A 27,865-nucleotide genomic window follows, 5' to 3' on the forward strand; every position below is an offset into this window, starting at 1 on the left:
GGACCAAGCATGGACTTTGAAAACTCTGAATAAACAATTATCTGTCTAGTTTGGGTAAATATTGGGAATTCCATATATTAAATTGTTCAAAAGATATTATCTGATTAATAAGAGATGAGATTTGTGTCTCTTTCCATTTATAGACTACTTGATTATCTAGGCCCAGTCATGTTTCCAGAAAAAGGATGAGAGGTGCGTAATTAGTCTTCAGTTTTTATGTACTCAAATGTTGACAAAGGACAAACCTTTCTCACTTTTGACTAAAATGTGTTTATATTCTTAGGGGGTTGATAATTGGACACATGGGCGCAGTGACTGGTAAGTGTGGATGCATAATGTTTTGATGGGTTTTGTATGGCACATGGATGTCCATATCTCATGTATGTTAGAAGAGGCTGTACATCACTAGATCCTGTTTTAAAATCCATGAAAAATAGACATCAGTGTGCTTATGTCCAGCACAAATATCCATTTAATAAATTGAAATGTCCAACTACAGGACAAAACAAAGGACACAAGACATTATGACAAAACAGGAGCATTCATGTCATAAAATGGCCACATAGATATCAGTGTGGAGTGGCCTAATGGTTAAAGTACTGAGCTGAAGACTAGGGGGGCTGGTTCAAATCTTACTTCAGCTTTTTGTGCCTTTTTGGTTTAATTGTAACCCCTTCAGAATCAGAAAAGTACCGAATGCATGTTTCCTATACACCACTTGCAAGCCTGGAGGCTCTTGAAGAGGTGTATATCCTGGTTTTACAAAATTGGAATTTGGTCATCCATGCAATATGGATGTCTAAATGCTGGTTTTCAAACTTCCAAACATGAGAATAAGGGCTTGTTTCTATGTTCTTACTCTTTTAAATTTTTTCACTCTTTGTTCTGTGACGGTTCTCGGGAGATGCTGACAATTGACGTTCTCTTAATCTGTTGCTACCTGTATTTTAAGACTCTAGCTGTGTGATTTGTGTATGCTCTTCAACCTCCAAATTCACAGGTTTAGGACTCGTGACTTCAGTTATTCATGAGTTTCTAAACCCTGACCCACCCCCACCTCCCAGACGTCTCCACATATTACCTGGTAGTCTAGCAGAGCTATGAACAAAAATGGCTGCCGTGAGTTTTTGTGGACTCGCGAGACTACAGCGGGAACTCATGGCAGCCATTTTTGTTCATGGCTGTGGATGCTACCTGTATTTTAAGACTCTAGCTGTGTGGTTTGTGTATGCTCTTCAACCTCCAAATTCACAGGTTTAGGACTCGTGACTTCAGTTATTCATGAGTTTCTAAGCCTTGACCCACCCCCACCTCCCAGACCTCTCCACACATTACCTGGTGGTCTAGCAGAGCTGTGAACAAAAATGGCTGTTGTGAGTTTCTGTGGACTCGCGAGACTACAGCGGGAATTCATGGCAGCCATTTTTGTTCATGGCTGTGAATGGGGCCAGGAGCATAGGAAGATCGCTCCTGCCCCACTTCACAGCTAGACCACTTGTTAAGGTGTGGAGAGGTCCGAGAGGTGGGGAGGGATCAGAGTTGGCCCTAAAGTTATTCATGATTTTTCCATAGGCTGGCTCTGCCCCTAACCCCCCTGAATTTGGAAGGGGAAGTATAATAGTTTGACATCTTATTGTTTTTGCCTATTAAAGCCAAACTGCTGTAGCACCCAAAATACATAATTCCGGATGCCTTTTCTGTACCTATACTGAGGGGCTGTGCTGGTAGGATTTCTTCACTCACTACATTGAGAATGGCCATTGTTTCTTAAAATTACTGTTTGCAACCCTACCTGGGATGAATCCTACTTTTATCTGTATGAATAAGAGTTGGAAGAACTTTCTTTATTTTTGGAGTATTTTCCAGGTTAATTACCGTACTTTTGATACATGAGAGAGATAAAGCAGTCTGTATGACTCTTCTGGTAGATGGCCTTTTGATTTTATTTTTGGTGTTAGGTCAGTAATGGCTAAATCAGATTCCTGCGTGTCATAACCTTTTTCTTCTCAGCTCTGAAACAGATGTTCTAGATGTGAGAATTTCATCGTGCTGTTGATTATAAAAATCTGGGCCAAATTCCCCAGGCCCTGATGTTCTAAAGGACTAACAGTATTAAGCTATAAAGAAGTTATTGCATGTTTTAGAGCACCCTTCATGGAATCTAAGCAAAAAATTTTTTATTGCTAAAGCAGCCAATACAAGAATAATAACAAAAATCTTTGTGTCCCTGTGGCGGGCGTCTCTGTCGGCGGCTGAGGTGGCTGTCTCTGCTGTCCAGCTGTGACTCTGCCTTGCAGGGCTCCAGGGGAATCCTCACTGTTTGCTTACTCTCAAGCCGGTATGGTTGGTGTGTGCATGTGATATGTCAGGGGTATGTTTGATGTGGGTGGTATGGTATGGTTTGCTGGATGTTGTCTGACGGAATGGTTGGGCGCGCATGTTGGGTTTTGGGTTCCTCATTTAAAACACAGGTTATTGCAGCCCTGATTGGTTCTCCAGGAAGGTGATTCCTAAGTGATTTCTTTATGGCAGGGGTGTCAAAGTCCCTCCTTGAGGGCCGCAATCCAGTCGGGTTTTCAGGATTTCCCCAATGAATATGCATGAGATCTATTAGCACACAATGAAAGCAGTGCATGCAAATAGATCTCATGCATATTCATTGGGGAAATCCTGAAAACCCGACTGGATTGCGGTTCTCGAGGATGGACTTTGACACCCCTGCTTTATGGCCTTCCTCATCCTACTCAATTTATCAGCAGATTGTTGACATACTCTTCCTACTAGAGGCCTTGTATATACTGCTCATTCCAGATTGTTGTTCCATGTTGAATTTCCTGTTCCCCTTCCTGGGTTGTATGTAATATTGCTGGATTTCCTTGTGAAGCAAAATTACATGACTTTCATACTTTAGACAGAACAGAAATAGCAGCAGGTACTGTCCCAACTGCCTCGTTGGGCAGATCGTGCCAGTCTTTGTGTGCTGTCATTTACTAGGTTGTCGAACAAATGTCTGTAGAATTTTCTGAATATTAATTTGATTTTTTTTCTTTTTTTTTTTGTTGCAGACTTTGCCTTGGGTGCGTGCGACTCCAATCCTAAGCTATCTGTTGTTTCTACATTTTTGTTCAACCAAGCCAGCATTCTTCTTAGCCTGTTACCAAATTTCTACAATTTTGTCCTGTAATATTTTATAAAGGATTGCATATTTTCTTCTAATAAAGCATCTAATTCAGATTTAGCCGAGCCCAATTTGTTTTCTCTTATTTCTTCTTATGTGATCTTGTGTGCATAAGTTTAACTCGAGCTATTACAAGCCGTTTGGGGTGAAATTCCATAGATGGTGCCCAAAGTTAAGTGCCGGGAAGATCTGCGCTAAGATTAAAGGGCGTTCTGAGCAGAGTATCCTGTGCAGAACACTAGGTTAGCGCAGATCTCGAGCCTAACTTTGCACATGGCACTGTAGCTACAAGGTGCTGGGTTCTATGTTAGGAGTCGCTGCCCAGGAAAAGGATCTACGTGTCATTGTTGAGGATACGTTGAAACCCTCAGCTCAGTGTTCGGCGTCAGCTAAGAAAGCAAATAAAATGTTAGGAATGATCAGGAAAGGAATGGAAAACAAAGATGAAAATGTTATAATGCCCTTGTATCGTTCTATGGTACGGCCGCACCTTGAATACTGTGTGCCGTTCTGGTCACCGTATCTCAAAAAAGATATAGTGGAATTAGAAAAGGTATAGAGAAGGGTGGTAAAAAGGGGTGGGACAACTTCCCTATGAGTAAAGGCTAAAGTGGCTAAGAGTCTTCAGCTTGGAGAAGAGACGGCTCAGGGATGATATGATAGAGTTCTATAAAACACTTAGTGGAGTGGAAAGGGTAGATGTGAATCGCTTGTTAACTCTTTCAAGAAATACTAGGACTAGGGTGCATGCAATGAAGCGGCTAAGTAGTAGATTTAAACCAAACTGGAGAAAATATTTCTTCATGCGTCGTGTAATTAAACTCTGGAATTTGTTGCCAGACAATGTGGTGAAATCAGTTAGCCTAGCGGGGTTTAATAAAGGTTTGAATCATTTCCTAGGCCATTATTGAAATGGCTTGAGGAAATCCACTGCTTATTCCTAGGCTAAGCAGCATAAAATCTGTTCAACATGTGGGATCTAGTTAGATACTTGGAACCTGGGTTGGCCACTGTTGGAAACAGGATACTGGGCTTGATGGACCTTCGGCCTGTCCTAGTATGGCAGTTCTTAAAGGGTGGTGAAGTTCCAGTAGACACTTGGAATAGAGGGAAAGAGTTGAGAGAGCATGGGTTGAGCAGCGCAGGGTCCAGCTCCTCTGCTGTTCCTTCCTCCCACTAAATCTGTGGATCATCCTCTATAATAAAACCCTTACCCGCGCATGCGCTGTTGAAATGACGTGATCCCTGCCGTCGTGATTTCTGCTTCCGTGCCGAATTCGATTTGAGGCACGTGGGACGGCTTGCGGCGCATGGGGCAGAAGGAGGAGAGTGCAACTGTTTCGGCAGTTTCCGCATGCGCAGTAGAGCGTGTGGCAGTTTCCCCATCAGTAGGAGCCTGCGGCGGTTTTAAACATTGCCTTTCTTCCATGACGCTGTGACTCTGAAACCACTGCAAACCACCACGAAAACCAGGTAAAATGAAGGGAGAAGGGCTGCTGCTGGACGGGGGGGAGCAGGGAAGAAGTGCTGCTGGACAGGGGGAAAGGTAAAAGGAAGGGAGAAGGGCTGCTGCTGGACTGGGGGAGCAGGGAAGAAGTGCTGCTGCACAGGGGGAAAGGTAAAAGGAAGGGAGAAGGGCTGCTGCTGGACTGGGAGAGCAGGGAAGAAGTGCTGCTGCACAGGGGGAAAGGTAAAAGGAAGGGAGAAGGGCTGCTGCTAGACTGTGGGAGCAGGGAAGAAGTGCTGCTGGACAGGGGGAAAGGTAAAAGAAGGGAGAAGGGCTGCTGCTGGACTGGGGGAGCAGGGAAGAAGTGCTGCTGCACAGGGGGAAAGGTAAAAGGAAGGGAGAAGGGCTGCTGCTGGACTGAGGGAGCAGGGAAGAAGTGCTGCTGCACAGGGGGAAAGGTAAAAGGAAGGGAGAAGGGCTGCTGCTGGACTGGGGGAGCAGGGAAGAAGTGCTGCTGCACAGGGGGAAAGGTAAAAGGAAGGGAGAAGGGCTGCTGCTAGACTGTGGAAGCAGGGAAGAAGTGCTGCTGGACAGGGGGAAAGGTAAAAGAAGGGAGAAGGGCTGCTGCTGGACCGGGGGAGCAGGGAAGAAGTGCTGCTGCACAGGGGGAAAGGTAAAAAGAAGGGAGAAGGGCTACTGCTGGACAGGGGGAGCAGGCAAGGGGTGGTGGTGGTGGACAGCCAAGGAAAGAGAGAAACAGAAAGAAACAGACACACACATCTATTCTAGCACCCATTGATGTAACGGGCTTAAAGACTAGTTAGTACCGTAATAAAGCTCTGTTTGACTGTGGTGCTGAAGTCTGAAGCAGTGGATGCTCTGCTTGGAGCCAGGTGCTCTCTCCAGTAATTGGTCATCTTTGGGGCCCTCCCAGCCCACACATTCTTTTTTTTTCCAGGAAAGATGCTAGAAGTGTATGTTTTCTTTAGCATAAGAAAAAGATCTTAATGGTGCTTGATAAATGGTTTCTCTCTTTCTTTGTTTAGTAAGTTTGACTCTCGTTGAGAGAACTGTTTTCATACAAGAGCCTATCCTTTTACTTGTTTGCTAGGGAAATCGGCCTGTATTCTTTTAGAGAGGGCACCGGTTTCCATGGTGCAGAGCATGCCTTAAGTATTAATGAAGGCCTAGCACTGAGGAGGTTTTGTCAGCTCGGAGCTATCTGCGCCAAATGGATGTTTTCTCACTGTATTATGTGTCACCGAGGAGAGGAGGGATCCTCTGAATTTATGGATGCAGCAAATTCTCTGGCAGCATGGGAACTGAAAGCCCGGTCTGGTTATCTTCCAGCTCTTCTGGCTTCCTTAAACAGCCCTGCAGACATGCTGCTTACATAAACATCCACCCACTGGACCACAAATGAAATGTTTCTGTGATGCTGTTGGTCAACAGATAGATTAGATAGATTTCTGCTTAAAAAATGTGCTTAGGACAGCCCTGTATTTGATTCCTGCCAGTATAATTTTATTGGTTTAAAAACTGGACCATCTGGTAACTGCCGTAAATTACACGCAACCTAATAGTTAGTGAGTGGGTGCCTTCTAACTCTGATGGTGCTAATGCACCCCATTAGTAAAGAATGACTCAAGGACAAATTTTTCCCCATCCCCGTGGGAGCTCATTTTCCCGTTCTGCCCTGGTGAATTCTTTTCCTGTTCCTAACCCATTCTTGCAAGCTCCATCCTCATCTGCACAAGCCTCAAACACATTAAAATCATAAGTAGCAATGTTGTAGAGCTCAGATTGTGATGTCATAATGCCTAAGCTTCGTCCTCATCTGCACAAGCCTCAAACACTTTAAAATCCTAAGTAGCAACATTCTAGAGTTCAGCTTGTGATGTCATAATGCCTCATTCTACCAATGCCTAAGCTCCGTCCTCATCTGCACAAGCCTCAAACACATTAAAATCATAAGTAGCAATGTTGTAGAGCTCAGATTGTGATGTCATAATGCCTAAGCTTCGTCCTCGTCTGTACATGCCTCAAACACTTTAAAATCCTAAGCAGCAACATTCTAGAGCTCATTATTATGATGTCATAATGCTTCATTCTACCAATGCCTAAGCTCCGTCCTCATCTGCACAAGCCTCAAACACTTTAAAATCATAAGTGTTCGAGGCTTGTGCGGTTAAGACAGAGCTAACGGGAATGGGACAGGGAAATTGAGTTCCTGCGGGGCGTGTCGGTCTCTATCCATTAACTTAGGTTCTCTGCAGCTGAAGAAAACAGTGTTCAGACTAACACACATTTACATGAAACAGCTGTGCATTTAGGGCACATCTGGAAAGTCGGTTTATGGTGCCATTCAATGAAGAAATCTCACGTAGAACATATCTACACTTTAATGCAGTCTTCCCATCCATAATGTTTACATCTTTTTCTCACGAGGCAGGCAGATCGGTCTGTCCTATGTTCCTTCAGCCAAGCATTACAAAAATGTCTTCTAAATTCCTGAATGATGGAAGTAGCCAGTAGGTCGAAGGCAATAGCTTTTTACTTAACTAACAGTGCCTTATAAGTGTTCACACATTTCTCTATTTTTCAATTTCTATTCCATACCATACTGTTTCCTATACCCTGCAAATGCCAACCGGGAATCATTGCAGCTTGCGTAAGATTAATAAGGTTAGCAACATAGACGTTATGAATCATAGCATGACTATAATGAAAATAGATTTGTTTTTAACACCTGCATCAGGAGTCACAATTTATATATTGATGAATTACCCCAAGAATGATCACTGGGGTATCTTGATATCAACCTATATCCCCAGTGTTGAAACAACTACATTGGCTACCTGTAGCTTTTCGCATTGAACATAAAATCTTGACGATTCTACATCAAGTAATTTATGGAAAGGCGCCTTGGTACCTAATGCAAGTCAGAAGAAAATATTTACTATCTCATTCTCTGAGATCTGAATCTGCTATGAGGTTGAGGGACGTTATTTTAAAAAACATGGAGGTCAGCAATCTCAGTAGCGGGCCCTTGATTATGGAGAACTGCAGATAGTGTTCCCCTTTTGAGCAGAGAATGCATGATTACACTGGAAAACACTTCCACTAATTAAAACCACTGTCATAAAAGAAAATCCAAGGATGTGGAAGGCAGAATTTATTTTAAATTACATACAATGCTAATGAGAAGTCATGTTTCCAGGCACAGCTGTTTTGCCAAGATAGCTTTTATCATAGACACAACCTCATCCCAGGAACAAAAGAATATTTCTCACCACATAAAAATGTGTTAATGGTGGCTCAGGACCAGATGTCACCTTCTCTTAATTTACATAAAAAAGAAAGGTTCGTGAATATTTCCTTTTCTTGGAACAAAAAAAAAGATACATTATAATTTAGAGTTACCTTACGCCTTTTTGTTGGTATTTGAAGGAAAAAGACTGATCACAGAAAATAAAAAGCCATAGGAAAGCCTGCATTTAAAAGCTTATTTGTATTCAAACAAAAGGCAGAGCAGAAAAGTGTTCATGCAACTTGTAGACACCCCCCACCCAAAGACACTAAACTAATTAGGAAAATGGATGACACTCCTTGCTAGTATCTTACGCTGCAAGAGCATTTAGAAAAAATACTGTAGCATTTAATTTCAAAAAGAGAGACTGATAAACTATGGAAATTAACACTACCTTGGTGGAATGGAGCTTTCTCCCCCTTTTTTTACTAACCCGGAGTGCTAAATGTCTGACGCTCTGATTGGCCCAGCTGCTTAAAACCTTTCCCATAGGCGGGGCCTTAGCCACCTGGGCAAATCAGAGCCTTAGACCCTCCCTGGTGCATCCCAGGTAGCACTGGGAAAGGGAAGGTCCGCCATTTTGATGAGGTGAGGCCTGCAAGTCAGGGGGAGTAAGCATCCCTCCTGCCACCTTCATCTTCAAGGTACAAAGGGGTGTGGGGCTAGTTTGGGGCTGACATCGGAGGGAAGGCTTTGCATCAGTCTGGCAGCGGCTGAGGTGTCAGGTGGGAGGGGGTAGATACTGGATGTAGGAGGTGAGAGGAGACAGACTGTAGATAGAAAGGGGGAGGGATCAGACACACTGGATGAAAGGGGAAAGATAAGACAAGCTGGAATTCCTGGGGAGAGAGAAAAAGACAGATGATGGATGTAAAGAAAAGGAGAGGGGTGGAAGACATTGAATGGAAGGGAGGAGAGGGGGAGGATGCGGATGGAAGGGAGGAAAGAGAAAGATGGGGCAGAATAGAAGGTGGAGAAAGAGAAATGAAGCAGATGCTGGGCTGAAAGGGGGGAAAGATGGGCAGATGCTGGATGGAAGGGGGAGAAAGAAGGGTGGATGATGGATGGGATGACAGGAGGGAATAGGCATTCTTCCCTCAGTTTAAAGTGCGGGGGCTATCAGGGAGGTTGTTGGGGGTTGGGGACCTGATGGCGGGAGGGAGTAGACATCCCTCCTGCTGTCCTTCAATTTAAAATGCAGGGGGGGGTCGGACCCCGGCATTGGGAAGGACTGGACATTCCTCCTACCATCCTTCGATTTAAAGGTGGGGGGTGTTGGGGGTCTTATTTTTTTTGTCAGGGAGAGAGGAAGGGGTCTGGTCTGGCAAGTCTTACTTTCCTATAAATGGCTGAGCCAATCAGCACTGAGGCACTGACCAGAAAGTAAGGCTATGACGGCTCAGACCCTGCTGGAAAATTTTGCCTGCAAATGTAGCACAACGATGTTACAGAATCACCCGGCAATGATAAAGAATTGCCTGGAGTGCTTGTTTAAATATTGATGAGCCCATTGTAGTACATTTGCACGGCAGAGTCGGAAACTAATTGGAAGCTCGGAAAAGACCACAGTGAACTGTTCTGATAATTGGCCGGTAAAATATTAGCATGTAAAACCAGCTGGAACCGGTTTAACGACCATTGTTAAGGGCACAGTGAGTTTAGAGAATACGGCCCTGAAAGGATGGGTGAGGGGGTTTCTCTCTGAAAACTCTATGACTGTCTTAGTCCAGCAGATAGCTTTGATGTTTATAAAATAGCTCTTAGGGCCCATTTCCGGTCCCAAACTTGGTATAGAACATAAGAACATAAGAACATAAGAAATGCCATCTCCGGATCAGACCTTCGGTCCATCAAGTCCGGCGATCCGCACACGCGGAGGCCCTGCCAGGTGTACACCTGTCATAATTTATAGTCCACCATATCCTTACATGCCTCTCTTAAGGAGATATGCATCTAGTTTGCTCTTGAAGCCTAGGACGGTCGATTCCGCAATAATCTCATCAGGGAGGGCATTCCAGGTGTCAACCACTCTCTGAGTGAAGCAGAACTTCCTGACATTAGTCCTGAACCTGTCCCCCCTTAGCTTCATTACATGTCCTCTAGTCCGTGTCAAATTGGACAACGTAAATAATCTTCTCTGCTCTATTTTGTCGATTCCTTTCAGTATTTTGAAGGTCTCGATCATATCCCCACGCAGTCTCCTTTTCTCAAGGGAGAATAATCCTAGTGTTATAAGTCTGTCCTCGTATTCCAGTTTTTCCATACCCTTCACCAGTTTTGTTGCTCGTCTCTGCACCCTCTCCAGCAGTTTTATATCCTTCTTTAGGTAGGGAGACCAATGTTGGACGCAGTATTCCAAGTGGGGTCTGACCATTGCCCTATAAAGCGGCATTATAACTTTCTCCGATTTACTCGAGATTCCTTTCTTTATCATGCCCAACATTCTATTTGCCTTCTTTGTCGCTGCCGCGCATTGTGCCGACGGCTTCAGGGTCCTATCTATCAGTACACCCAGGTCCTTTTCTTGTTCACTCTTCCCCAGAGTTGCACCTGACATTGTATACTCGTATTCCTTATTCTTATTTCCTAAATGCATTACCTTGCATTTCTCCACATTGAACTTCATCTGCCATTTCTCCGCCCATGTTTCTAACCGACACAAGTCGCTCTGGAGTTTCTCTCTATCCTCATGCGATCTGATCGCCCGGCATAGTTTTGTATCGTCTGCAAACTTGATGATCTCACTGGATGTTCCTTCCTCCAGATCATTGATATAAATATTAAAAAGGATCGGCCCAAGTACCGAGCCCTGGGGTACACCACTAGTCACTTTCTCCCAGTCGGAGAACTTCCCATTTATGCCCACTCTCTGCTTTCGGTTTTCCAGCCATTTGCCTATCCATCTTTGTATATCCCCCTCTATGCCATGGCTTTGTAGTTTCCTGAGAAGTCTTTCATGTGGAACTTTGTCGAACGCTTTCTGGAAGTCCAAGTATATTATGTCCACCGGCTTCCCACTATCAATTTGCTCGTTCACGGTCTCAAAAAATTGGAGTAAATTCGTCAAACATGATTTCCCTTTCCTGAATCCGTGTTGACTGGGTTTCATCAAGTCGTGTGCGTCCAAGTGCCGGACCATGCTATCCTTGATCATTGCTTCAACCATCTTGCCGGGGACAGACGTAAGACTCACAGGCCTATAGTTGCCCGGTTCCCCTCTTGATCATTTTTTGAAAATTGGGGTGACGTTCGCTATCCTCCAGTCGTCCGGTATCTGTCCAGTTCTGATTGTCAGGTTTGCAAGTTTTTGCAATAACTCTCCGATTTCAACCTTCAATTCCTTTAAGACTCTCGGGTGAATTCCATCCGGTCCAGGGGATTTGTCACTTTTAAGTTTGTCGATCTGATAGTATATCTGGTCTAAGTCCACTTCAACTGTGGTGAGGCTGTCTTCTATTTCTCCTGCAAACACTTTCTCCGCTTCAGGTATTGTTGAGGTGTCCTCCTTCGTAAAGACGGACGCAAAGAAGGAATTTAGTTTGTCTGCGATTTGTTTATCTTCCTTGATGTACCCTTTTCTTCCCTGGTCGTCCAAGGGTCCGACTGCCTCTTTTGCAGGTTTTTTCCCTTTCAAAGAAGGGCTTGAAGTTTTTGGCCTCCTGGGCTATTTTTTCCTCATATTCCTGTTTTGCATCCCTCACCGCCTTGTGACATTTCTTCTGATCATCTTTATGTTTGTTCCAGGCTTCGGTTGTATAAATGCCATCACTTCACTCTTAGCACTCGGGCATGGAAATGGCACTGTTCAATAACTCTAATAAACACTTTCACAAAAAACAGATGTGTAATGTCTGGTGGTGTACCGATCAAACAGAAGATAACTGGAAAGATAATTTTTCTTCTATCTTTAAGCACAATAGCGTAAACGGCACCGTATAAGGCTTTTTATCTGTCTGCAATAAAATAGAGGGTTTTTTGCCAGTGAGGTTAATGCCTAACCACCTTTAACCACTTTTTGTGGTGGTGAGAGGGCCTCAGTCTGAGGCTTTTTCCTCTGTTTTTTCAAATTGCATATTGGGATTAAGTCTAAAAAGCGCTGTGGGTATCCACCAGACATTACACATCTGTTTTTTTTTTGTGAAAGTGTTTATTAAATCTATTGGGTTTTCACAATATCCGAGTTTTTTGACTGTTCAATAACTCCACACTTAATTTGTTTGGACTGCCCCTAGCCATTCCTCCCTGTCGAGTTCTACACTAGAGGGTTTAGGCAAGCAGGCAAATAATTAATAATTCCTATTAACTGTAGTATTTGACTGCAATAAATCGATAGTAACAATTAATTAGCTTGAAAGCAAATTAATAAGTATGCCCCTCTTTGCCTGGTACCTAGTTTTGAGTTCCATATATAGAATCTGAGGGAAATGGTGAGTTGCTGTGCCTCAGAATGGTATAACTATGTGCATATTTGCTTCCCATGGGTATAATTTTAAAAGAAAGCATGCACATACCGTGTTTCCCTGAAAATAAGACACTGTCATATTAATTTTGGGCCCAAAAAAAGCACTAGGTCTTATTTTCGGGGATGTCTTATTTTTTTTCATGTACAATGATCATCTCTCCCTTTCTCTCCTATACCCTATTTCCTTCCTCTCCCCCACAGGTGCACCTTTCCTCCCCTCTCACCCATTCCCTTGTGTAGTATCTTTCTATCCCTCCCTCCCATCCGTTGTTGCAACAGAACCCTTGTAGCTTCTATCCCTCCCTCTCATTCCCCCCCCGTGTAGCATCTTTCTATTCCCCCGCCGCGTGCACACCCCCTCCCCCCGCCGACCCATCTCTCCCTCCAATCCCAACCATGAGACCGAAATAAATACCTTATAACAATCCAGCAGCGTTGGGCAGCAATCTAGACAGGCTGCTTAGCGGCCTTCTATCGCTCGGACATCATCAGCAACATGGCAGAGGAACGCCCGGGCGATAGAAGGCCACGAAGCAGCCTGTCTAGATTGCTGTCGACGCTGCCAGATTTCTATAAGGTATTTATTTCGGTCTCGCAGTTCGGATGGGAGGGAGAGATGGGTCGGGGGTGGGGGGGAGAAAGTGCTGCTGCTGCTGCCGGCGACTAGGACTTATTTTTGGAAGTAGAGCTTATATTAAGAACTACCTAAGAAATTGTGCTAAGGCTTATTTTCAGGAAACACAGTAGTTATAGTAATTTTAAAAGGGAATCTATGTGAATAACCTGCCATAGATGCTAAGTGACCTGTTTATAAAATGACCCTTCTTATCCTTTTGCCATTCTAATTTTGGCAAATTATTGAAACTCATTTGGTTAGATCAGTGGCGTAGTGAAAGTGAGAAGCGCCTGGGGCAGTAGCGCCCTCCCCCCAACTCCAAGCGCTCCTTCCCCGCCCCCTCCTGCCACTTCCCTCTCCCGTATCTCTGTAACATTCTTGGCATGAGCAGCAACCCCCCCAAGCTGTTGTTGCGCCAGCATCGGTCTTCCTCCAACGTCACTTCCTAGTCTCGGGTCCAATAAGGGATGTCGGAGGAAGAGCCGACGCTGGCACGACAGCAGATTGGGGGTTGCGGCATGCACCAGGAACATTACAGAGGTACAGGGGAAAGGAAGCGGCACGCAACCAAGGCAATGGGGCAAAGAGGAGGATGAGTGCCTGAACCCTCACCAAGACAGTGCCTTGGGTGGACCCCCCCCCCCTTTTTTTATTACACTACTGGGTTACGCACCCTGTTTCCTGAAAATAAGACACTGTCTCATATTAATTTTGTGCCCAAAAAACCCACTAGGTCTTATTTTCGGAGAAACAATGCCCAATCACAAACCCACAGCATCTTTCTATTCCCCCCCCTCCACGCAGCCGACTCCCCCGATCCTTCCATCTCTCCCTCCCCTTCCATCTCTCCCTCCCCACGCCAACCTCGAGACCGACATACCATTATCTTCTTCCATACGGAAATGTCACAGCAGCAATTTAACTGGGTGGCTTCGAGCCTTTGACCACCGGGGTATTGCTGTGCCGCGTTGCTGGTTACATCATCAGTGATGTGGCAGAGAAATGCCCTGGCGGGAGAAGGCACGAACCAGCATGTTTAGATTGTTGCCGCGATGCGGTCGGCATGGGGAGGAAGAGATGGAAGGGTCAGCGGGGGGGGGGGGAGGGAGGGTGCACGGGGGAAGCGCTCCTGTCTGCGAATCCAGCGCTTGAACTAGGGCTTATTTTTTGGGGGTAGGGTTTATATTAAGACCTACTCCGAAAATCATGCTAGAGCTTATTTTCAGGGTAGGTCTTATTTTGGGGGAAACACAATAGTAAAGGGTCATGGATTTGATTTACTGCCTTTCTGTAGTAGATGGCAAGAGGAAAACCTAGCTCTGTTTACTAACACAATTTATATCATGCTTATTTCTGTAGCTTCCTCTACATGGCGGATCAACTTCAAATGTGAATGGCATGCCTGAACCTCTCCAGTGCTTTAGCCCAGAAGGTATGTTTATTTTTTTTATTTATTAGGCTTTATTTACTGCCTTTTTGAAGGAATTCACGCAAGGTAGTGTGCAGCAAGAAGTCGTCATACATAAGCAATAGACAATTGCAGCAGTACAAATAGTTCTAATACAGTGTTCCCCCGTGAATTCGCAGTTTGCTCTGACCGCCTCTTCCTGTAGTAAAGGTGGGCTACAGCAATCAGGAGCTTGGATTTTTTTTGTGACTTACTCATTTTTTTTTTTATATTTAAGACAGCCAAGGACCCTACGAGACCCCTAAGGAAGGCATTTCATTTTGCCGAAACACGGCCGGTGTTGAGTCATTTGTATTGTAACGATAAAAACAAGAGTGTGGATGTAGATGTTCTGAAAGCTGATTATTATTCGCTCTTCGTAATAAAAACATTAAAATACAAGTATAAGTCTATAGTACATATGTGATAAAATGGAATAAAAATAATAAATAATATATGGCAAGTTGATGGCTAAACTTGACCAAAAGATGAAAAATGTGCCAAATGTGACCTTGCCATTTATAACTTATTATTATTTTTATTTCATTTTACCTCAGTCCCCTTTAGGACCCCTGAGGAAGGCGTGTTCACCGAAACACGGACCGTGTAGGGTCTAGTTGGACTATCACATATGTACTATAGACTTATACAGTGGTACCTCAGTTTACGAGTGCACTGGTATGCGAGTATTTTGCAAGATGAGCAAAACATTTGCAAAATCGGCACCTCGGAAACCGAGCATGGTTCGATTTTGAGTGCCCCCCGCGATCCAGCACCCTCCCCCCCGTGATCCGTCCCCCCCCCCCGACGTGATCCGGCACCCCCCCCCCCGACACGATCCAGCACCCCCCCCTCCCCCCGCCGCTTCTTACAGTCATCTGGGCACTGGCACTGGCATGTCCTGTGCTTGGTGCCGGTGCCCGAAGATCGTCCTCCTCTTCTGCTGGGCCTTGAGCATCTGCACATGCTCAAGGCCTGCGAGTTCACGTCTCTCACTGTGGAATATTGGGTCTTCATTTTGTTTCTTGTGTGACATTTGTATTGTATACATTATTTGGTTTTTATCTTGTGGGTCACTGGTGACTGTATACGCCAGTGTCCCGCAAACTTTGTCAGGTGGCGGCACGCTAAACGTAGTAGCCGCAGCTCAAGGCATCCAGAAGTGCGTGGATGTTGACTTAATGATGTCATGCGCTTGCGTGATATCATCACGTCGATGTCCACGCGTACGTATCCTGAGGACAAACGAGTGGCTACAGGGATGGTGCCGGGATATGAACTTCGGATTCCTAAACCATGGGGAAGCGCTACAAGGACTTCAGGGACCAGACGGACTCCATCTGACCAGTAGGGGTAAGAACGTCTTCGGACACCGACTAGCCCGCCTGCTTCACAGGGCTTTAAACTAGGTAAGTCGGGGGAGGGTACCCATTCACATATTAGTGCAGAAAGGAATTATCCTGATGAGGTGAGTCGAAACTCCGCTTCCATGTCCAAGGTAAGTACCCACATTGCAAACAGTTCTTTGGGAGTCACACCGACACGGATAGGATACGCCTCACAGGGACTTAGCAAACACAAGACATGGAGGGCCATGTATGTCAATGCACACAGTTTAGGTAACAAAATTCTAGAATTGGAGGCTGAAATAAGGAATGCCGACCTAGAAGTGGTGGCAATATCTGAAACTTGGTTCACGGACTCACATGGGTGGGATATGGCTATACTGGGCTACAATCTACTTCGTCAGGACAGAGAGGGCAGGTTAGGAGGGGGGGTAGCTCTATACATTAAAGAGGACATCAAAACCACCAGGATCACAGATGTCAAGTACACCGGGGAGTCCCTCTGGGTAAACCTGGCAAGAGGCAGAGAAAAATGCCTGTATCTAGGTGTGGTATACAGACCCCCAAGACAACTGGAAGACATGGACGCAGAATTAATTGAAGACATAGAGAATATCACTCTACGAGGAGAAGCTGTACTGCTAGGGGACTTCAATATGCCTGATGCAGACTGGAACTCATTTTCAGCTACAACCAGCGGTAGCAGGAGGCTCTTAACCTCCATAAAGGGAGCATGTCTCAAACAAATGGTAACGGAGCCCTCTAGGGCCCAGGCGATCCTCGACCTGGTACTCACCAACGGGGAAAGCGTCTCGGAGGTCTCAGTAGGAGATATGCTAGCCTCCAGCGACCACAACATAGTATGGTTCAACCTTAGGAAAGGCTTCCCTAGATCAAACACGAAAACAAAGGTACTCAATTTCCGGGGCACAGACTTCACACGCATGGGAGATTTCGTCCATCAGACGCTGCAGAACCAAGCGGAGACCGATGATGTAGAAGCTAAGTGGTTAACACTGAAATCAACCATACATGAAGCAACTAGCCGCTTTATAAAATCAGTAAATAAACGACAAAGAAACAATAAACCCCAATGGTTCACCGCGGAGATCTCGCACCTCATTAAGGAGAAGAAAAAAGTGTTTCTCTCCTACAAGCGCACGGAGAAAAGAGAGGCAAAAGTAGAATATAGGACCAGGTCTACAGCGGTCAAAATGGCAGTTAGGGAGGCAAAACTTCGAGTGGAAGAAATTCTGGCAAAAAACATTAAAAAGGGGGACAAATCCTTCTTCAGGTATATTAGTGACAGAAAAAGGAACACAGGCGGGATAGTACGCCTTAGAAGACCGGACGGAAGTTCCGTGGAAGCAAATTCCGATAAAGCCGAACTACTGAATGAATACTTCTGCTCAGTCTTCACCTGTGAGGCACCGGGACACGGTCCGCAGTTGAAGGCAACACAAAGCACAGAAGACCCGTTTCAGAATTTTGAGTTCACACCAGGTGAAGTTTACAGTGAACTGGCAAGACTCAAGGTGAACAAAGCCATGGGACCAGACAATTTGCACCCAAGAGGGCTCAGAGAATTGAGCGATGTCCTGGCGAAACCGTTGGCTGAGCTATTCAATCTCTCCCTAAGTAAGGGGAAAGTTCCCCTGGACTGGAAATTAGCTAATGTCGTTCCTCTGCATAAAAAGGGTTGCAGGGCAGAGGCTGCGAATTATAGACCGGTGAGTCTCACATCAATAGTGTGCAAACTCATGGAAACACTAATTAAAAGCAAATTGGACACGATCTTGAATGAAGGGAATCTTCGGGATCCCAGTCAGCATGGATTCACCAAGGGTAAGTCCTGCCAATCCAATCGCATCAGCTTCTTTGACTGGGTAACAAGAAAGTTGGACTTGGGAGAGTCTTTGGACTTCAGTAAAGCTTTTGACAGTGTCCCACACTGCAGGCTGCTAAGCAAGATGGAATCGATGGGGTTAGGAGAGACACTAACTGCATGGGTCAATGATTGGCTGAGTGGCAGACTTCAGAGGGTGGTGGTTAATGGTACCCTCTCTAAAACATCGGAGGTGACCAGTGGATTGCCGCAGGGCTCGGTCCTGGGTCCACTCCTTTTCATCATATTCATAGGGGATCTGACTCAAGGGCTTCAAGGTAAAATAACACTTCTCCGATGACACCAAACTATGTAATATAGTAAGTGAATGCAGTTTACAGAATTATATGGCGCAGGACCTGCTTACATTGGAAAGTTGGTCCTCAACCTGGCAGCTAGGCTTCAATGCTAAGAAATGTAAGGTCATGCACCTCGGAAGCGGAAATCCATGCAGGACGTACTTCTTGAACGGAGAAACTTTAACTAGGACTTCAGCAGAACGAGATTTAGGAGTAATCATCAGTGCAGACATGAAAACTGCCAATCAAGTGGAGAAGGCTTCATCTAAGGCAAGGCAGATATTGGGTTGTATCAATAGAAGTTTCATCAGCCGAAAGCCTGAAGTCATAATGCCGTTGTACAGGGCCATGGTGAGACCTCATCTGGAGTACTGTGTGCAATTCTGGAGGCCACATTACAGTAAAGATGTGCGCAGAATTGAATCGGTTCAACGGACGGCCACCAGGATGATCTCGGGGCTCAAGGGTCTCTCATACGAAGAGAGACTGAACAAATTGCAGCTCTACACTCTTGAGGAACGTAGGGAGAGGGGAGACATGATCGAAACATTTAAGTACCTCACGGGACGTGTCGAAGTGGAAGATGATATTTTCTTTCTCAAGGGACCCTCGGCCACAAGAGGGCACCCGCTCAAACTCAGGGGCAGAAAATTTCATAGCGACACCAGAAAGTATTTCTTCACAGAGAGAGTGGTTGATCATTGGAACAAGCTTCCAGTGCAGGTGATCGAGGCAGACAGCGTGCCAGACTTTAAGAATAAATGGGATACCCATGTGGGATCCCTACGAGGGTCAAGATAAGGAAATTGGGTCAATAGGGCATAGACAGGGGGTGGGTAAGCAGAGTGGGCAGACTTGATGGGCTGTAGCCCTTTTCTGCCGTCATCTTCTATGTTTCTATGTTTACACAAAGGCCCTCCAGACGGGCCCTTAGCCGCCAGTGGGGGGGATGCTGGCAGAGAAGACACGTGGAGAGAAGGCGAGGCACTGGCGCCGGCTGATTGCCTACAGGATGTGCCTCTCGCCAGGATGTGCCACTCTCTTCCTTCCCAGCATGCCGTAGCACACCTGAAATCTCAGGTGGAACACGGTTTACAATACAGTGGTATACACCCTTTGTGGATTGTTCTTAAGATTGTTTTTAAGTTATTTGGACACTTATTAAACTACAAACTGGTACATCCGATCTTCTGTTCCACAGTCTTGCTAAAACATTTTAATAGACAGCATAGGGGGTTAGCAAAGATGGAAGATAGCGACAGATAAGACAGAGTATCAGGAGTAAGAAAATAAGAGGACTAATTTAAAATTGCATATGAGGTCAGAATGGTGCTTGAGAATTCTCAGTTAGGGTAGGAGTGGATAAACATGTCCTGCTATGGTATGGTGTAGCCGGTGCCACTCCTCGTGTGTGTGTGTGTAGCAAGTTAGTTACTTCTTCCATTAAAGGCCTGGCTGAAGAGACAAGCTTTCAGCTGCTTCCTAAAGGTAGAGATAAGTCTTCTAGTAAGCGAAAGTTGATGGAGTGAATTTTTGAGTGCGGGGGCTCACTGATAAGTATCATATCGTGTGATGACCTTCAGAGAATAATAACAGTTCATATACCACAGGACCGTTAAGTTCTATGTGGTTTACAAAGATTAAAAGATGCTACGAATTGAGTAGAATTAACAAAAGTTAAAAGCTAGTGATTACCAGCTCAAGGGATCAATTATTGTGAAATAAGATAGAAACATAGAACATGATGTCAGAAAAGGGGCATGGCCCATCTAGTCTGCCCACACTAATGGCCCACCCCCTAACTACCTCCATGAAGAGATCCCACGTGCCAATCCCATCTTTTCTTAAAATCTGGCACGCTGCTTGCCTCAATTAACTGTTGTGGAAGATTATTCCAGCAATCAACCACCCTTTCGGTGAAGAAATATTTTCTGGTGTCGCCATGAAATTTCCCACCCCTGATTTTCAACGGATGCCCTCTTGTTGCCATGGGTCCTTTAAGGAAAAAGAGAATCCTCTTCCACCTCGATATGGCCTGTGACATATTTAAACATCTCGATTGTCCAGGTATGGTTAGGGATACTCCCTGGAAAGGACGTTTGTGACCTTGGAGGTATGTAGAGGGAGATCCTGTTTTTCAAGTACTCTGGACCATTTCCTTTGAGGGCCTTGAAGATCCAACAAAGAGTTTTAAGTTTTGCCCAGTATTGCAAAACTGGTGTGATGTAATCACATTGCTTACAAACTTTTGGTAGTCTTACTGCAACATTCTGAATCAATTGGAGGTGATGCAGACCCTTTGCAAGCAGACCAGTATAGAGTGCATTAGTAATCTAGTCTTGATGTTACCATGGCATGCACAACTGAGACAACCTGACTTCTCAATGTAAGGAGAGAGGCAATGTAGTTTTTGCAAATGATGGAAAGAGCTCTTGAAGGTTGCTTGGATTTAGGGATTGGAGTAACAGTTGAATCTAGCTATATTGTGATTTGAGGGGGGATTCATATTTACCAAAATATATTTTTATGTCAGGTATATGTTAAGGACCCATAGATGCTTGGCTTTACTTGGGTTCAGGTAGAGTTTGTTGTTTTTAGGCCATTCATGAACTTATGTTAGACAGGTAGTCGGTTTATTGAGAGCTGTGGGTAAATCAGGTTCAGTGGGTATGACTAGCTGTTTTCATTCACGTAAATATAGAACTTAGTGTCCATTGACAGAATCAGCTTGGCTAGTGGCTTGAGGTAGATATTTAATACAATAGGTGACAGTATCTATTCTAAACTCTTACAGCTCCTTTCACAAAGCCACAGTAAAGCTTTCTACCTTGGGCGGGCGAGGTAAATGCTCTTACGCTCATTAGAATTCTATGAACGTCGGAGCATTTACCTCATCAGCCCGTGGAACAAACATGTACTACGACTTTGTAAAAGCCAGCGTTAGTTGGGAAATTAATACCTAAATGTACAATTTATAGACTCATAAAAATAGAAGCCCTAGTCAAGATGTTTGATTGTAAGGCTGTGTTGTAGCTATTTATCTATTGCTTTCAATGTGCTCTTTCCTCAGGCTTGAATGGAAATAAGTGTTTGGGTGCATCATTTATTCTTGAGAAGTACAAAGTTGGGAAAGTGATAGGGGATGGAAATTTTGCCGTGGTGAAGGAATGCGTAGAGCGGTGAGTATGATGTTTGCTGGGTCTATGTGTTTTCTTATCTAAGTTCACAACTTAATCAGGAAAATGCAGAGAGGGTCCTTGTACTATAATTTGAATTCAACATTTTGAGAAAATCTGTAAAAGATACTTTGCTGGCCAGTAATGTGGTGCTTTGTCTACTAGTCCAGTAGCTATCATCCCACAATACAAAGGGACTGATGCTGTTTCATCTGTAGCAGTGGTGTAGCCACAGGTGGGCCTGGATGGATTCAGGCCTACCCAACTGTGGCACACTGCTGTGGTAGCTGGCTGGGATAGAAAATGGCATGGGAGCAGGAACCTGCGGTTAATCACAGGATGGGGACGGGAACAGGGACAGCAGGGATAGGGTGGGGATAGGGACACAGACAAACTTTGTCCCCCTGTTATTCTGTAAAAACTCAAGTCTAGTATCAATATGTAAAAACACATCTTAAACAATTGGCAACTGAATTCAATGATTAAAATAATCTGCAGAATTTGCTTTTGGATGTAATTTGTGTCATGTCTGTCTTTGATGTGGAAACAAGAGTCTTGTCTACTGATCAGATTCCTACCATCTGCAACATCTTTCCATCATGTGCCCAACTGCTTAAGCATCTTACTGTTACTGCAACAGGTTCATCTTTCATTGCTGGCATCGAGGATCATTTCCAACATTAATTTCCTGTTCATCCACTATAGAGTTTAGGTTCTCCTCTATACCCATATCTGAAAGACAATCCATTTACCTTTCCAGATGATGTGAAAACAGACAACTGAATCTTTGGGAAGATTGTACCAAAAAAACAGATCGAAATGGAAGACTCTAATTGTGATTTATAAACAGTTGTACAGAATATTGTCCCTTTTTATACTTTAATGAAAAGATGTAAATATAAACTCATAAGTGTTCAAAGCTTATGCAAATGAGAACAGAGCTCACAGGGCAGGAATAGAGATGGAGCCTGTGGGGATGGGGACAGACTTTGTCCCCGTGTCATTCTCTAGTCTGGAATCCCCAAACTCTACCAGTAGAAGATATCTCCAAAGGTGCTTTTTTTTGCAAAGCTCAGTAAACAAGCATTCTCAGAACTTTTGTATAATTCTTTCCAGCTTCCACTGAGTTGGAGAGAATTAAGGGTTTAGGAAAAATGTAATATGCTATTTCAAAAGGAGAAAGGGATCTCAAAATTATAAGTTCAAACAAAACTGTTAGTGTACTGGGTCACTTTCGATCACTGGTCTGAAAAAAAAAAAACCCCTTTAAACTGTCCAAATACCACCTTAATGATTTTTTTTTTCAAATGATGCTACAAGTTCATATCAGAATAACTATCAAAGTTCAATAAAAATCGACATTCACTCTAAAAATTTCAGACTTAACGGCCTTTTTTAACATTGAAAAGCTATTATTTTTTTTTAAATGGAAACTTTTGTAGACATGATTTAAAAGTGATCTGGGTTTTATCAGGCTCATTAGCAATGTGTACCACTGAGTTTTAAACACATGAATGTGGTATATAGTTTTGATAGGGATACAGAGGAGGTTTTGTTCTCCCATTTTGAAATCTTCCTATATAATTGAAAGGAAGCCTTTGCACAGTCGCTTAGGAGATCAGTTTAATTCCCAGACTCGGACTTGACTTTTCATTCCTTTGGCTGATATTTTAGTAAGTGTGAGAAGGGGGGGCTGTTAATCCCTTTATATTACGTCTAAAAATAGCCAGAGTATATTCAGTGTGTTCGAAGATTGGGAAGCGGTAGAACTTAGAGACCATGAGTTGAGGTTGCAGGACGGTAGACTAAGAAACGACATCAGGAAATACTTTTTCCACAGAAAGGGTGGTGGACGCCTGAAATGTCCTCTCAGAGGAGGTTGTGAAAACAAACACAGTGATGGATTTCAAGAATACATGGGATACACAGAGGATCCCTCATAACTGGATTGAGATTCGATTGCAGCTCCAGTGGTTGTGCACTAAGACCAGTGCCAGGGTCCCTATACAGTACTCCTCCGATATTCACGGGGGTTCCATTTCAGGAACCCCCGTGAATGTCAAAAAACCATGAATATGTTTTTTAGGTAGGGCAGACAGAACGAGGGCAGCCGGAGCACCGGCGAGTGAAGGAAATCACTCGCTGTATGCTCTGACCGCCTCTTCCTGGTGCCTCACCAATCAGGAGCTGCGTGTCCAAAGCAACTCCCTCCCGCTTGGGCACCCCTGCATACCTCTTGAAATATTCACCAGCACAAGCATAGTATCTTCCACCCGCTGCTCGCGCTGGCCCCACAACCAAGACGTGACTTCAAAAGGGAGCTAAGGCCGGCCCAGGCAGCAAGTTGAAGACGCTGCTTGCATCAGTGAACATTTAAAGAGATACACAGGGAAGTGGAGAGGTGCTGGCGCCACCCCACCCATCCACCTCACCCCCGTGAACATGGCACCCAGGGCAGTCACCCCCCCCCCCTTTACTATATCATTGCTTGCATTTTTCCATCATTTCCTTCTGCTCTTGGATCCATCATCTCCCCTCTCCACCTGCTGTGTATATCTCCCTCCCTCTCATACACCCTATAGCCAACTTCTCTCTCTCTCTCTCCCTCCCCTGTTGTGCCCTAAATCCATCTCTCTCCCCCCATGCAGCATTCACTGCCATGTCCAACATTTCCCTGCCTATCTCCCACTCTCCACTGTTTCTCCCTCCACCACCTCTTCCTTCCTCACTTCCTTTTCTGCCGTCATATTCTATGTTTCTATGTTCAACATTATTTCTCCCTCCCCTTCATCCCTATGTCCATTTATCCCTCTCTCCTCAACCATATCTCCCTCCCCTCCACTCTTATGCCCTAAGAACATAAGAATTGACATCGTGCCCAGCAGTCTGTTCATGCGGCGGCGCCTAAGTCAAAGACCAGTGCTCTAAATGAGCCCAGCCTCACCTGTGTACTTTCCAGTTGAGCAGGAACTTGTCCAACTTTGTCTTGAATCCCTGGAGGGTGTTTTCTCCTACGACAGACTCTGGAAGAGCGTTCCAGTTTTCTACCACTCTCTGGGTGAAGAAAAACTTCTTTACGTTCGTACGGAATCTATCCCCTTTCACCTTTAGAGAGTGGTCTCTCATTCTCCCTACCTTGGAGAGGGTGAACAACCTGTCCTTATCTACTAAATCTATTCACTTAAATACCTTGAATGTTTCGATCATGTTCCCTCTCAATCTCCTCTGTTCAAGGGAGAAGAGGCCCAGTTTCTCTAATCTTTTGCTGTACGGCAACTCCTCCAGCTCCTTTACCGTCTTAGTCGAGTAGTACCGTGTCCTTCTTCATGCACGGCGACCAGTGCTGGACGCAGTATTCCAGGTGAGGGCACACCATGGCTCGGTACAGCAACATGATAACCTTCTCCGATCGGTTTATGATCCCCTTCTTTATCATTCCTAGCATTCTGTTCGCCCTTTTTGCCGTCGCCGCACATTGCGTGGATGGCTTCATTGACTTGTCAATCAGAACTCCCAAGTCTCTTTCCTGGGAGGTCTCTCCAAGTACCGCCCCAAACATCCTGTATTCGTGCATGAGATTTTGTTACCTACATGCATCACTTTACACTTATCCATGTTGAACCTCATCTGCCATGTTGATGCCCATTACTCAAGCCTGATTATGTCACATTGCAGATCTTCACAATCCCCTTGACATTTATCCCTCTCCTACCCCTCTCCATGCATTATCTATCCCTCCCTTCTACCCCATATGCAACATTTTCCCTTTCTTGCCCCTCTCCTCCCCTTTATAGATTCCCTCCCTTCCTCCCCTCTATCCCATGTAGAAACAATCTTCCCTCTCTCACCTATATGCAGCATCTTTCCTTCCTTCCCTACCCTACCCCCCACCCCACTCACATCTCTCTCTCTCTCTTTCTCTCTCTTTCTTTCTCTTTCTCACTCTTTCTTTCTCTTTCTCTCTCTCTTTCTTTCTCTCTCTCTCTCTTTCTTTCTCTCTCTCTTTCTTTCTCTCTCTCTCTTTCTTTCTCTCTCTCTCTTTCTTTCTCTCTCTCTCTCTTTCTTTCTCTCTCTCTCTCTTTCTTTCTCTCTCTCTCTCTTTCTTTCTCTCTCTCTCTCTTTCTTTCTCTCTCTCTCTCTTTCTTTCTTTCTCTCTCTCTCTCTCTCTCTTTCTTTCTTTCTTTCTCTCTCTCTTTCTTTCTCTCTCTCTTTCCTTCTTTCTTTCTTTCTTTCTCTCTCTTTCTTTCTTTCTTTCTCTCTCTTTCTGGTTTTAATGGGGCAATGTACTCTCCAGGCTGGGCTCCCGTAATCCCTGCATCTCTTTTCCTTCTCGCTCTGGTATCAATGGGGCAGCGAGATCGATTCCTCCACTGCCTGGCCCTAACTTGGAAGTCTCAACACTGCCACATCCTGCCCGGACAGAAACAGGAAACTGTGAGAGTGTCACTGTGCTTGACTACACGATGAATGGAAAGGTTGCAGCCTGCTGTGGTCCTACTCTCTAAAGAACCTTTGATGCCCTCTTGTGTAGAGTCAGGAATACATTATACAGTTTTTTCCAGTAGAAGAGAGCAGGTGTAATTCTAAGCCTGCCCCATTAACGGTGGCACATCTCAATCGATAACTCTATTTTGATCGTACTTGAAGCATAATCATTAGTAGCTCTAATAAGCCTATGATTGATAACAGCTGTCATGCTGAGCTGCCTTTAAAAAAAAAAAATTGGAGAAGAGGAGACTTAGAGGGGATATGATAGAGACTTACAAGATCATGAAGGGCATAGAGAGAGTAGAGAGGGACAGATTCTTCAAACTTTCGAAAAATAAAAGAACAAGAGGGCATTCGGAAAAGTTGAAAGAGGACCGATTCAAAATGAATGCTAGGAAGTTCTTCTTTACCCAACGTGTGGTGGACACCTGGAATGCGCTTCCAGAGAGCGTAATAGGGCAGAGTACGGTACTGGGGTTCAAGAAAGGATTGGACAATTTCCTGCTGGAAAAAGGGGTAGAGGGGTATAGATAGAGGATTACTGCACAGGTCCAGGACCTGTTGGGCCGCCGCATGAGCGGACTGCTGGGCACGATGGACCTCAGGTCTGACCCAGCAGAGGCATTGCTTATGTTCTTATGTAAAGTTAAATATGTTGCAATTGAACTGTTTCTGCTTTCATTTTTTAAATTATTTTTATTTATTTTCTTGTTTTGGGCTCTTTATTTTTACCAGTTTAAGTGCTCAGCCTGTTTGGGACCATACGAAATGGTAAATGAAAATATTTTCATCACTGCCTTTGATCTTGTTACCTATTGTGAGCTACTTTGAACGTCTCTCTTGATTTCTAGCAGGCTGGCACAGGTGAAGCAATTTTATTCTGTTTTTAGGTCATCTGGAAAAGAGTTTGCACTGAAGATTATAGACAAGGCAAAATGCTGTGGAAAGGTACAGTAGCACATGACCCCAACGACAGTGTTCATGAAGCTAAGCTTGATGATCTTGAAAGTGTGTTATTTCTAGGACATGGGCAGGACGATGAACATAACTGAACAAATTGGGGGCGGATGTATAAAACTCTGAAGTTGTAGAGCTGCACCACCAGAGAAACACCGGTCTAATTTTAACAACCAGTGTTCAACACTAACAGCATGCAGCAGTGCCCCTCCCCCACCCACTGCTTCGCTCCCCCACCAGCACCATGCGTGTGCCCCTTCCCGTTCCGCTTCCTTTTTTAACCTTCTCCGGTGTGAGCAACATGCCCACGTTGGTGTCTGCTCACCCTTTGACATCAATTCCTAGGCGCTGGTTTCGGAAGCAATGTCAGAGAGAGCGCTGATGCTGACGCGGGCAGTACCCATGTGCTGAGGGATTAAAAAAGGTACGTGGAAATGGAAAGTGGAGAGGAGTAGGGGGGTCAGAGAGGAAGAGGGGTGCAATGCCCTTAGCAAAACACCACCCAGGTGGATCACCCCCCCCCCCCTTTTACTATGCCACTGACCTGACAGCATGCAGATTATATGCACGCTGTTTATTTTGAGCATTGGTTGGAATTTCCCAAGAGATGCCCACAAGAACTATCCAGAGAACCCCAACCTTAAAAAAAATCCCCCAGTGGACCCACCCCCCCCAAAAAAATAGCCCTGGTGGTCCAGTAACTAATCAGATCTCTCCAGGCACCTCCATCCCCCTTATACACACAAAAAAGAGCACCTGGTATTGTAGTGGATGAGCTGGCCCCCAGCTCAACAACACTCCCCTCCACCTGGCTGTGTGGGCCAGGACCGCCCCCCCCCCCATACTCATACCTTTTTTTCTGAAGAGACTCTTCAAAATGGCAGTGCCCTGTCTGGTGCATCCTGGGATGCATTGGGAGGAGCCTAAATACCATATAAGGAGTTTTTCTCCTTGTATGGTATTTAGGCCCCTCACATTAAATCCCTGGATGCAGAGGCAGGGTACTGCCATTTTGAAGAGGCAAGCCATGAAGCAGGAAGGAATAGGCATCTGTCCTGCCACTCTTCAGAAAAACAGTACAGGGATAGTTCTGACCCACATGGGAAAATGGGGGAGAGTTGTTGAGCTGGGATGCCCGGCCACTAGACCACAAGGATATTTGGGGGAGAAGGTGAAGCTTGGCAGGAAGGGGGGGATTGGAGGCCATTTTTGAAGGGCTCGGGGGCAGCGGGATGGGGGGGATCAGGTTGGCCA

General features: G+C 44.9%; 1 protein-coding gene across 3 annotated transcripts in view; it reads left to right on the plus strand.

The window, feature by feature from the left end:
- Nucleotides 1-27,865, plus strand: part of DCLK2 (doublecortin like kinase 2) — a 330,587-nt gene that overhangs the window by 209,783 nt on the left and 92,939 nt on the right. For all 3 annotated transcript variants that reach the window (XR_004539097.1, XM_033940515.1, XM_033940524.1), the window contains 3 exons: nt 14,373-14,445; nt 21,061-21,169; nt 26,545-26,602. Coding sequence is in view for 2 of the 3 variants with exons in the window: in XM_033940515.1 (XP_033796406.1) it covers nt 14,373-14,445; nt 21,061-21,169; nt 26,545-26,602 (240 nt within the window). In the remaining variant the exon portion in view is untranslated. The remainder of the gene's footprint in view (nt 1-14,372; nt 14,446-21,060; nt 21,170-26,544; nt 26,603-27,865) is intronic.

This window comes from Geotrypetes seraphini, chromosome 1 (assembly GCF_902459505.1).
Source record: "Geotrypetes seraphini chromosome 1, aGeoSer1.1, whole genome shotgun sequence".
Classification (NCBI taxonomy): Eukaryota; Metazoa; Chordata; class Amphibia; order Gymnophiona; family Dermophiidae; genus Geotrypetes; species Geotrypetes seraphini.